At 49.0% G+C, this 11,843-nt stretch overlaps 6 protein-coding genes across 6 annotated transcripts; 4 read left to right on the forward strand and 2 right to left on the reverse strand.

The window, feature by feature from the left end:
* Positions 1 to 773: 773 nt before the first annotated feature.
* Positions 774 to 4,535, forward strand: N7483_007283 (uncharacterized protein; the record flags this gene model as incomplete). Its single annotated transcript, XM_057090720.1, has 2 exons — positions 774 to 3,400; positions 3,458 to 4,535. The coding sequence occupies 2 exons, from the start codon at positions 774 to 776 to the stop codon at positions 4,533 to 4,535; spliced, it is 3,705 nt and encodes a 1,234-aa protein (XP_056945461.1).
* A 404-nt stretch (positions 4,536 to 4,939) lies between these two features.
* On the forward strand, positions 4,940 to 5,152 carry N7483_007284 (uncharacterized protein; the record flags this gene model as incomplete). Its single annotated transcript, XM_057090721.1, has 1 exon — positions 4,940 to 5,152. One exon carries the CDS (start codon positions 4,940 to 4,942, stop codon positions 5,150 to 5,152), a length of 213 nt encoding a protein of 70 aa, XP_056945462.1.
* Positions 5,153 to 5,155: 3 nt separating this feature from the next.
* N7483_007285 (uncharacterized protein) lies at positions 5,156 to 5,488 on the forward strand (the record flags this gene model as incomplete). Its single annotated transcript, XM_057090722.1, has 1 exon — positions 5,156 to 5,488. The coding sequence occupies one exon, from the start codon at positions 5,156 to 5,158 to the stop codon at positions 5,486 to 5,488; it is 333 nt and encodes a 110-aa protein (XP_056945463.1).
* Positions 5,489 to 5,503: 15 nt separating this feature from the next.
* N7483_007286 (uncharacterized protein) lies at positions 5,504 to 6,514 on the reverse strand (the record flags this gene model as incomplete). The annotated part of the gene is made up of 1 exon (XM_057090723.1): positions 5,504 to 6,514. The coding sequence occupies one exon, from the start codon at positions 6,512 to 6,514 to the stop codon at positions 5,504 to 5,506; it is 1,011 nt and encodes a 336-aa protein (XP_056945464.1).
* A 1,411-nt stretch (positions 6,515 to 7,925) lies between these two features.
* On the forward strand, positions 7,926 to 9,527 carry N7483_007287 (uncharacterized protein; the record flags this gene model as incomplete). Its single annotated transcript, XM_057090724.1, has 1 exon — positions 7,926 to 9,527. One exon carries the CDS (start codon positions 7,926 to 7,928, stop codon positions 9,525 to 9,527), a length of 1,602 nt encoding a protein of 533 aa, XP_056945465.1.
* Positions 9,528 to 9,914: 387 nt separating this feature from the next.
* N7483_007288 (uncharacterized protein) lies at positions 9,915 to 10,733 on the reverse strand (the record flags this gene model as incomplete). The annotated part of the gene is made up of 1 exon (XM_057090725.1): positions 9,915 to 10,733. The coding sequence occupies one exon, from the start codon at positions 10,731 to 10,733 to the stop codon at positions 9,915 to 9,917; it is 819 nt and encodes a 272-aa protein (XP_056945466.1).
* Between the last annotated feature and the right edge of the window lie 1,110 nt (positions 10,734 to 11,843).

Here is an 11,843-nt window from a genome sequence, read left to right on the forward strand (position 1 = left end):
AGAAATGCAAGAACAATATTAATAACAGGTGCAATTAGGTCCAGATATTGATATGAATGTTTCAATCAATGTTGGTTCTCTCGGCCGATGAGAATTTGACTATATTGAGAGAACAACTTGGAACCCTTTAATCTGAAGAGATAAAGTTAGAGTCTGTCACGCCATCGGGTCTTCTTTTGAGCAAAAGAATTGATAACCCAGACCAATGAGATATCAAAACTATTGTCATAAGTACTTACATGATAATTTGGAGCATCCAATGTTTTAGATATAAAAACAAAGTTGATAATGAAATTCTGCAAGTAAAAACCCCATTTTTTTTTCAAACGCCGATAAATCTCAAATTTCTAATTTCTAACACCGAATTATTGGACCATCATTCGTACATTTCATTGGTGTAAAATTCGTGGATCAGGAACTGTATTGTGATTGGTCAAGAATTATTTGATTGATTGATGCCCGGTAAAACATGGTGGCAATCGCCATAAGGGAAGCACGTGACTATCCTGGCAACGCGAGGCACGCGCAGCGCGTCGACTATGGAGGAGTATGTTCTGTCGCCCTTGCTCGTCCCGCAAAGTCGGCCTTCCAACACTCCATTTCAATTGACCTTAATAATGACAACCTCCTTCATAATACCCATATCACGATACCAGTAACATTGTCCTAAAAATTCAACCCACCATGTCCTCCCCATCTACACCGCGTTCGACGCGTTCCGCGTCGCCAGGAAATTCACCAAATATGCTCACCCCGGCCAAAAAATCAAGGCCATGATGGCTCAATTCGACAGCGACTCCGATTCAGATAGCAATACCACCCGGCGCCAAAATACAGTCTCGAAGCTGGACTTCGGTTCCAAGTCAATCGCCTCAAAGACACACCAAAACGAATCAGACAATTCCGAGGACTCGGATGACGAGGTAGCTGTCCAGCCGAAAGGACGAATGGCAGCCCGGATGCAAGGCACTACAAATTTACAAACAGAAAAAGAACAGAGCTCAGCGCCTGTACCAGCAGCCGAAAGCGAACCCGATGCCGATTCCAGCGAAGATGATCTCCCTGCTGTGCGGAGGAGAAAAAATAATGCGGCTACACAAGAGTCGCCGGACGCCAACATATCCCAACATTCATCTTCTCGCGCCCGCTCTGAATCGCCTCTATTCGTCGAGGAAGAAAATGACGCCGATCAAGAGAATGAACAACCATCTAAAGGGAACACAAGATTCCTTGCGCTTGTGGCTCAAAAGCGGAAAGAGCGCGAGGAGCGTGAGAAAGCCGAGGAAGAGAAAAAGGCTGCCCGAAAAGCACAGCTGGAGAAGTTCAGCTCTGACATGATTTCTGGAGAAGAGAGCGGAGCTGAAGATCCAAAGTCGGCACACAAACTTAGCCAGAAAGCTCGACAACCGCGCAAGGCCAGTAAGAAGGCTATGGATGAGATGAGACAAGAAACGCAGCGTATGAGCCGAAACATGCAACTTGCTCATCAGGCACAGACGAAGAAGAAGATCACAAAGGAGAGCTTCTTTGCTCGATTCAACTTCGGAAATACTGGACCTCCTACTGCCGAGCCTGCGCAGCCCAATTCCTCCTCCGCAACTGGATCAATGCAGTCATCAGATGGCGAGGCGGTCCAGAAAACTCGTGACACTCCTCATACTTCTCCTGTACTTGGCCCCTCCGACGCACAAAAGCCAGCGCAAGACGTCTCTACGCAACTACATCCCGAAACTGATGATCAGGCCGCGACTGCGCTTGCTGATCAATCTGCGCCAAAGGAGATCATTGCATCAGAGGATGTGCAAACAAAGCCGTCTGGAGAACTAGTGACCCTTCCTACGCGTCCTCCGAAAAAAGAACCGTTCCAGCTCACCCGCCCCGCTGTCCGGGTTCTCATGTCGAGGCGCGAAATTGCTCGGCACCAACAGGATCACTCAGATAGCGATGATCTTGATGTAGTCACTTCGCCTGGCAAGGCTCGTTGTATTGCCGCTTTCGAGAACCTGCCCGCCAGGAAAATGCAAGAGTCCGCTTCTATGACCAGGCTCAAGGCTCTGGCCCACTTGACCTCTCCCACTCGCAAATCGACCTCCATGTCCAATGCGGAGCTCTCAGCCAGTCTTCTTTACAAGGCCCGTCAGCAAGCCGCGAAGGAACGCAGAGAGCGCATTGAGGAGCTCCGTGCCAAGGGTGTGGTTATCGAAAGTGCAGAGGAGCGTGCAGCTATGGAGGATGACATGGAGGATTTGGTGGAGAAGGCTCGCCGAGAAGCCGATGACATCAAACGGCAAGAGAGGGCTGCAAGGAAGAATGGTCAAGATTTGGACGATGAAGAAGACGATGGTGATTATGAATTCTCAGGCTCTGAGAATGAGGAGCTAGGATCTGCCGATGAAGACGATGATGCTGGCAGTCTTGCTGATAACCACGGTTATCTTGAGAATGAAGCAGATGAAGCAGATGAATCATCCGATGGCGAAAGCGAGGCTTTAGCTTCAGATGACGAAGTTGAACCCCCCGGGACACGGCGCAAGCGTCCAACACGGGTGGTCAGTGATGATGAGGACGAAGAGGAAGCTCAGCAACAAGTTCCATCTACACCCGTCAGACCCCCGTCAATCGCTGCACGGTCCGCGGAACGACCTCATTTCCCTGGCATGGACTCACCCAATCTATCCATGGGTCTTACTCAAGCATTTGCTGGTACCCTAGCCGATGATAATGATGACATGAGCCGGCCAGCCTCGGTTGCAGTCCCATTCTCTCTGCCAGATCCAGGCCGCCCTGTACCTAGACTTCATCAAGAGGAGTCTGAAATTCTTGTTAAAGACAGCCAAGAACAACCGGACGAGCCTGAGTTCATGAACAACTACCGCCAAAATATCACCCGAGTCTCTGAATCACCAGCTGGGCGAGCATTCTCTGAATACTCGCAGCTTCCAGACCCTACTCAGGACGAAGGATTTGTGTTTTCTCCTTTTGATCCTTCCAAGCGATTCAGAGGAACGCCGCCAGTCTCAACTGTAGAGACCGTACTCCTGGGTCAAAGTCAGTCACCTATTGCTGAACGAAAGAGCAGACAGCTGCGGCGGGGACGTGCAGCTGATTTGTCAGCTGTTGCAGAGGAAGCGGAAACAAACGAAGGTGACTTCGAGGTCAATCCCAGTGCCTTTAATGTGATGAAGAAGGCCTCGAAGAAAATACATGTTCCCTATGACAAGAAGAATAGCAAGGCCAAGGGAATCGTCGACGAGGCTGCAGAAGAGTCCGAGGACGAATATGCCGGACTCGGCGGTGCTAGTGACGAGAGTGATGGAGAAGAGAATGCATACGACAAGCAAATGATCAACGACAACAGTGGTGAGACTGTTGACGAGAAAGAGCTTGCCGCTCTCAATGCGTGAGTTTCATACCAAATATTCTCAAACGAACAAGAAATTGACTAACAGCTATTCAGTGTCCATGACCGAAACCGCGATGAAAAGGATGTGGCCAAGCTGCTTAAGGATATCACTACTGGAGCCCTTCGCCGTCGACGTGGTGCTGCCGATGATGAGTTTGATCTCGATGACTCTGATGACGAACGTACAGCACGTCGACGTGAGAAGCAACGGGAGTTTGCCAAGATGCGCAAAGCCCTTCTGGCAGACGACAAGATGGGTGAACTTGCAGAGGATCCCAAGAAAGCAGCATTCTTCAAGGCCATTGAAGATCGCGAGTTTGAGGATGATTTTGAGCTGGAATTTTTGGAGGAAAAGGAGAGCGAATCCCAAAACGAATCATCGCAAGATGTTCGTATGGAGGGACAGGAAGATAATACTCAGGACGACAAGAAGCGCAAGCGACCTCTTGAACCTTCAACGGAAGACATCGCAAACCGTCCTCCGCCTAATCTTCGTCGCACTCCCGCTAGTGCTATGTCGAAGAAGCCTGCTACATTGGCTGAGATTCGTGAGACTCTGTCCTTCTTGACCGAGACACCCGAATACGACTCTTTCCACGAAGATGCCTCTCTTGATGAAGATGAGCCAGGTACTGAGGGGGATGACGCCGACGAGGCAGTCCACTCTGACAACGCCAATTCACAACCCAATGAGGACTTTGCTAAACCCAGTCACCCTCGTCGCACCCGCGCGCCTGTCGTCGATCGCCTGTCTCTACTCCGTCAAGCTTCATCGAACTCCGCCACTGCGACATCTACCGGTTCCAGCAACACGAAAATGGCTTTCCAGGCCGGTGCTAGCAACGATGGCCCTATCGGGTTCCGACCACCCCAACTTCTACGTCGTGTCACAGCTGGCTCCTCGTCCTCATCTTCATCTTCTGTGTCAGCATCTAATCGCGTGACGAAGCCTACTGCTTCTGGTCCTAAGAAGGGTGGTGCTGTCAATTCTTATACCGCTGCGCGGGAGAAGGAGCGAGAGAAGGAACTTCGCATGAAGCAGCGTAACGGAGGTTCCAACGTTGCGAAGTTATTGAACAAGCATGCTGGTGGTGGATTGGCCGGATTGGCTGGAAAAGGCCAATGGGATTAAGTCCTGGATTGTTTTGGGTCATGTTTACTTGATGATATGTTATGCATGGTTGTACATTGGCATTGTGGGATTTAAGGTGTGGCGTTGATGGGTGGAGTTTTCTTATTTGTTTAAGAGTATTTGCAATATGCGTCATTTGCGCCATTGTTCAGGTTGAATCAAGTTTTTTCACTCCTAATCCTGCTCAGATCCATGTCCTTACATGTATTTTTTCCCTGTTTAAATTGGGGGCCATGCTTCGATAACATCCCACCCCGCTTGACAAGGCTCCGTAGGGGTCCGGTAATCGATATAAATCGACCTGTCATCTCAGCCTTGCAACTTGAAGCTGCAAGATCCCTCCTGCATTATCATCAACTCCGTTTCTCAGGTATAAACCCTTCAGTCCAAGTATACAAGACAGCATGCCTCCGATGACCAAGATATGGCTCTCTACCTTGAAAGACCCCAGTTCCATTTCCAGCCCCAAGTTCCAGCAACTCATCACTGAGCTCCTTGAATTCTGTGCCTCTTACACGAATCCAACTGCGGATAAATCGGTTCCACCCATGCACGTATTCTTCCGGAATACAAAGGAGCCATCTCAGCTCTTCATGATCACGGGCTATCCATCTTAGGAAATGAACACAGAGGCTGATATCGTTTACGCAGAACGATATATGCCACGGATGTTTGAGCTCGTACAGCATAAGGTGCTACGACAAATTGATGTCGATGTTCAGACTTTACCTCTAAGTGGGGACGTTGTCCTTACAGTAGGGAAGAATCCCGAGGAATGGAAGGATGAGAAAGCCATTGGAAACTGCGATTATTGGTCTGAGACCCGGGGAATCAATATTGAGGAAGCGGAAAAACTATGGGTACAGGTTCATGCATGGGATGGAGATTCCCTACGATCAGAAAGTCCAGTTGATGGGGTGATAGTATTCTTGAGGCAAATTCAGAGCTCGTAATCAAGTACCAGCGTATCATTCCAACCGCAATTCCCAGAAGATATCCATCAATGAATTCAAAGTCCCCGGTGGTTTCTCTCGCATATTCGCTCGGAGGAGCAGATAGCTCTGCCATCCTGCATTGTGTGCAGCAACATAATCCTTGTAATAGTCATCACCAATGTGTACTCGAGTCCAGGGTTCGTTATGATCATCCTTAGGAACGCCAGATTGACGCACTAATTTCCGGGCCTGTCGTTCCGCAACGTCGAAAATCAATCGATTTGGTTTCTCCGCACCAGCTTCGTAGCTTGTAATCACCATATCAACATCATTGTCTGGATGTAGGCCATTGTATCGCCCCATGGCAGCATCATAATCAAGATCAGCATAATCACGCTGCTCAAACCCAGGTAACATCATACTTAAAAAATCCTGATCAGCACGTTGATCACCAACCCGTAGCCCCAGATCCTTGAGTACAGCCGGAACGCGATCATCCGAGTTTGAAATCACACCAACAACGACGCGATCAAAGCGACGGAGCCTCATGGCCTTAAGCTCGCGCATTCCTGCAAAGAACGGCGCAACATCCTCATACAGCGCATAACCCTTCGCACCGGCAAAGCGATCAATCAGGTTCTCCACTAGTCTTTTTGGTAACTTAGGCTGTCTTTTGGAAGAAGTCTTTGATGTAGATAGTGTTTGCGCGAAGGTATTCCGAATCAGCTCTTCCCACCATTGTCTTGGTCCGCCATATCGCCCGCGCAGCACATCGGCGCGACCGTAGTTCGGGTACTGAGTTATTTGGGTTCGGAAGTTGTCTTTAAACGCGGTGGTTAGTTTCTTTGGGGTTACCGCTGTTCGGGAGAGACCGAATTTGTGTGCGACTGATGCGTATTGTTCTGGGACGGAGGGACGAGGGTAGAAGAGGGTGTCGAAGGCATCGAATGTTAGAAGGAGGGTTCGTGGTGGTGATGTCAAGTTTGATGTTGATATTATTTGTTTTGGGGGGGGATGAGCTTTAAAGAGCTGACGGGTTGCCATTATGGGCGTGGTGAGGAGTTGTTATTGACAGTAACCTGAGAAGGTCGCGATATCTACCCTGAAGCCTCCCCGCACTGTTACTGACCGCCCCCGTGCGGGGAGGGGCAGAATCAGTATCCATAGGGCGGTCAGTTGCCTAAGTAGCGGCTAGCCTTCCTTCGGCTCGGAGTCTCCAGGTAACCCCGTAGGTAACCCCGCAGGTACTTATATAAAAAGAGTTGTAGGTCATCACATGTAGTCACCTATAGATGCTTCTGACTTAGCCCTGTAATTAAGTATGTGAACATCCCTGTCCGCATGTGAGAGGATGTGAATACAGCTACCAACATTTGAAGCACTTGGGTGCTGCCAGGACATGCCTTTCCCATTGATGTGTAACTTCGCTACTACACCTAGGTAGTGCCGCGCGAAGTGCAGCATAAGGACTTGTACCTATATACCAAAGTATGTTCCAAGGCTATGTGAATATACAGCGGCTATATAGTAGGTACTATTGAAATATCTTGGATGGTAAATACTTTTAACTCTAGGGCTTTTGAAGGTTCATTCAAATACTAGAAGTTCAGTGCCCCTGGGCAACCTTGGAACTGGTCACGATCATATATACTAGTAGGCAGAGATTTTCAATACTTCCCTTAATTCTAGGCCTTGTAGCCCTGAATCATGTTGACCACTGGCATGTCTACGAATAACTTGAGCACAGATGAATATATGTACTACTAGTATTTCAAGTTTTGTATATTCAAAGAATCGCGGTGTTCTTTACGCCCAGGTGCCAACTCTTGAGAGTTCAAGACCACCAAAATCCAACCTCGACATTTTATTCATTGTTATTAGTAGGCCCAAGGTCATGATCATTGTTTTGAACAACTCAATTAATGATTTCCCAGCGCTTAAGTCAGTAGCAACTTCTCGAACTACTGTAGTCACTATAGTCACTATAGTCACTATTTCCCTGATCCCAATGCCATTTGATGATCTGTGGAGCGGCTCTGCTACTCTTTACTCTTCTGAGGCTCTTCTGAGACTATTATTAGACTTGAGTCTCCGAATACGCAGCTCAGCCATGAAAAGTCCCCTACGGTGATTTTGTTCGCATCTGGAATACATATTCTTATTTCTGCCTAAAATGTCGTCAGCAATCTCAGCCCTTTATAGTTTAATCCGACTAGCTCAAGACTAAACAAACGAAGAGTGGGTTCGAGGTTGGTGTGATGACGCGTCTTTATCACACTAAATGGCCCTAAACCCCCCCACGAGATAGCATCCAAGCCCGCCACCGCGCGGCCACGATTTTTTCTCCAGGTGGATAACCTCCTTCAAAACCTTTAAACGATTCTCTTCTCACCATATACCCTGCACTAAAGCCTTGATCTCGATTTCAAGGCCCTACCCACAATCATCGCCCAATATGCGGCCCCACCTCAGTCTCCTGGCAATATGCACTGCGGGCTTATCAGCGTCAGCGGTAGCAAAGAGTTCACCAGTTGAATACAGCACCGAACCCGGTTACAAGAACGCCAACCACATCTTCAACACTATTCAAGATTCCATGCGTCAGTGGGGTTCCTCACTGCATCATAACGGCGTTTCCTTCTTCCTAGCGACTGTTCCTGCGGGAACTCAGTTCTACCATGGAACCTCCAGATCGAGCTTCATAAACGGTACCGAGTGGCTTGCTTTTGAGCCTGAGCATGCGATGAACTTTGCGCGCCCGCATATGGGTCGCCCGCGACACGACGATGATGATAAAAAGGATGGAGAAGGGGATAAGGGACCAACCCATGAGGAACTTCGGCGAAAGTCGAATACTCCCCCAGTTGAGGATGCGCAAATTGATGAGGATGCTAAGGGTTACCTGCATACTTATGCGGCTGCGAAACATCTTCGTCTCTTGTATATTGATGGCATGTCTGCTGGAAAGACGCAAAAGGGTACGCTTGACTCGCAGGATGTGCTTCTTTTCAATAACACTATTGGAAATGGTGATCGTGATGGCTCTAAGGGTCCGGGTCCTATGGGCGAGCGTGAACGAGCGCTGGAAGCATGTGAACTCGCGGAGAATGATTGGGCTGGTCGTATCGATGGTGTGCTTCGAATGGAAGCTGGATTTGAAGTCATTTTGTGTGATTTCGAACGCGATCTTAGTCTGGTCAATATTGTTCAGGTGAACTCTGAGTCCAGCGAGAGAGGTCCTGGCCCCAAGCATGATGATGATGGTCGTCCTCCATTTGATGATGGAAAGCGTCCCAAGGGTCCCGGTGGCCCAGGTGGTGGAGGTCCTGATTCATCGCGATGGGCTCGTGCCGTTGCTGCTCGATACACTGGTATTGGCGGCCACCGAGTCTTCCTGAACTACGACAACTTCATCAGCGCATTCACATACGGTCTTGATCTTTTCCCTAACGATGCCATCCACCCTCGTCTTGACCACCTTTCTTACGCGGACTTGGAACCTATTCGACGAGACCTCACCGCCACTATTCTCACTCACGACCCCCGAGAGTTCTCCTGGGATTGGCAAGCCACCACTGATATGGTCATCACGCGATACAGTGAGGAGCTTTCTTACTTTGCCTCTGAGCGAATGACATCTCTCCAGGCGCTGCGTTCTCAAATTGGGATGCTCCTGGAACCATTCGTGGACTACAGTGGGCGTAACGCTGCGAATGAGGTTGAGAGATGTGCTATCCAGTTTATTCCTCTCCCGTACCAGGAATTCCCCACCATCCCTGCTCGCGCAGTGCATGGTGTCACCCACAGCATCTGTGCTACTTTGCTTGAGGCTGCTGCTGAGTCGGATTTGACTTCTGCGCAGAAGCGTATCAAGGAGCTTATGGAGTACCTGGATTGGACGACTTGGAAGCACTGCCGTGGTTGTCAGGATAATGAGATCTGTGTTATCCCTATCTGGCCTATGGGTTCAGTTGAGGATTATGCGCACCCACAGTGCAAGGATGCTCTGCAACCCTACAACTCGAGTGAGGAAAACTACTGGGGAGGATTCCAATAGTTGCCAGGCTTGTTTTTATTTTAAGTCTTCTCTTTTTTTTACATAGCATAGATCTTGACTTTTTTCGATTTTTTTTCTTCTGTCTGGTGATACCTCTTGATATATTTCTTTTTTTTTCTAGCTATATTTACTTTTTCTATTCTTCTATACATTTACTTTCTCTACGAATACCATTTTCCAATGTTTGAATATTGATTTGAATTCACGCTTTCACGTATAATAAGTACAGTAGAATATAGTTGAGACATCAAAGGAAAAAAAGGGAACTCATCATGTTCAGTCGTTGATACATTAGCTCAAAAGCCGCATGTAACTCAACTTTCGAGACACATTAACAGAGAACCCGTAGAAGCGAATGAATCAAGTCCCTTCAAGGGTGGAAGTCATTTACACAGAGGAGGTAGTGCTCTCAACAGTGGTAACAACGGAGGCAACGGTGACAGTGAGGTCACCAAGGCCAAGAGTAGTGAGGATGGAGCCAACAACGGAGAGAAGGCCAGTAACGGTAGACTCAATCTTGACAACGAGAACGGAGACACCATCAGCAGCAAGGACACCGATGACGTTACCGTTGGTCAGACCAAGCTCGTTAACCTTGGACTTGAGGGCAGAAACAGACGCAACCTTGGCAACGACAGTGCCGGTGATCTGGCTGAGGTCCAACTCGCTCAGAACACCGGTGGCCTCGGCGTAGATGGTCTGGCCGTTCAGGTTGGTCAGGGACAGAAGGTTGCTCTCGCCAGAGCGCTTGGTGTTGCTGGCAACATCCTCGACAACGTCCTCGAGGGTGGAGACGACGGAACCGACAACGTCACCGACGACGCCGAGACCGAGGTCGGAGAGGAGGTCCTCGACAACGTCGGTGAGCTGGATCAGAGCGTACTCGCCGGTGCTGAGGACAACGGTGAGCAGGCCGGAGTCGGCGGAGGTGATCTGGCTCAGAGAGGTAACGGTCTTGACGATGGTACCAACGGAGGTGGTAACGGAGCCAAGGGAGACACCGGTCAGCTTGTTGGCGACGGTCTGGTCAAGCTCAACAAGGACCTTCTTGTTGACCTGGTTGGTGACGGTGATGACACTGTGGACCTCCTTGGTGACAGCGATAGAGCTGGTGCTAGCAACAGTGGAGGAGACGATGTTTGAGGGGGTAGGGATAGCCGAGGCAACGGTGGCCAGGATGGCAGAGATAGCGAAAGCGGCCTTCATTTTGATGGTAGAGAGTGGATTTGCTTGAAAGAGCTGTAATGAATGGACGGTATTAACCGGAAAAAAAGGAGTGACTGGAGTAAGAACGAGATGCAAAAGCTTCTTGGGTTGTAGAAGAAGAAGTCGAAAAGTCAATTGACACAAGCTGCTCTTTATACATCTCCATCTTGCTCAGGGGAAATGAACTCTCTTTCCCATCTCATCTCCTTATTCATTGTCTATGGGCCTGACGTCGAATGTAGTGCCCCCCGTTCTCCACCTGGGCACCTCAGAGGTAGCAAGGATGGCGGTATCCCAGAGAGTTTCCAAATAATATGTCCAATAACAGTTAGACTGAGTACAGGGGATCCTGTAGAATCAAAGAAACTCGACCCACGACTTGGAGCTAGTGGAGAAGCATAAACGCCGTAAACTCAGAAGGAAGCTCATCTTCATTAGCCACTCCGCAGATCTACCATCCTGATCCGCTCTGGGTCTGAAGATTGGGGGCATTTGGGTCCAGAAGTGACACATGATAAAGGGGAATATCATGACCTGTCAAGGACTGATTTTCACGGAGAATAAGCACGCAAAAAATCGATGATAGGGTCCTGCAGCTCAACAGTTCTATGTTATTGCAGCCCTGTACTTTCGTATATGTGCCACATGGCTGCAAATACAGAATTTGAGTGCTTAGGTCCAAGCACATCATGGTAATGGGATCGCAGCCGCAACATGCCCGTTTAATTGAGCGATCGACATTAAAAACTTTTGTAGTTCGTGCAATTGGGCCAATGGTGAGTGGGGACAAGTGCTCAGGACCTGAGTGATCTGCATTGGTGTCGGCCCCAAATGTCTGCCGGGAGCGTTGAGCTCCACAGCTCGTACAAAAGCAGTAGTGAGTGGTAATCTCGTTGCTGTGTAGCTAGTGGAAATACTACTGGGGCTAACAACAAATAGTGCCGTTCACGGGGTTAGAGAAGCCTCTTTCCCCGTAGTATAGTGGATCCACGCCCTGGACTTGGGCACAAAGCGCGAATGACTAGGGGGGTTCAGGGATCTCATGTAGCGCCGAGCTCGATTGCATCATCGATTTTGAGGGAATTCCGAAATCCCCTAGCGTATCATTTT

Source organism: Penicillium malachiteum, assembly GCF_028827825.1.
Source record: "Penicillium malachiteum strain IBT 17515 chromosome Unknown utg000003l:1.0-4950554.0:1.0-4952489.0, whole genome shotgun sequence".
In the NCBI taxonomy this organism is placed as follows: Eukaryota; Fungi; Ascomycota; class Eurotiomycetes; order Eurotiales; family Aspergillaceae; genus Penicillium; species Penicillium malachiteum.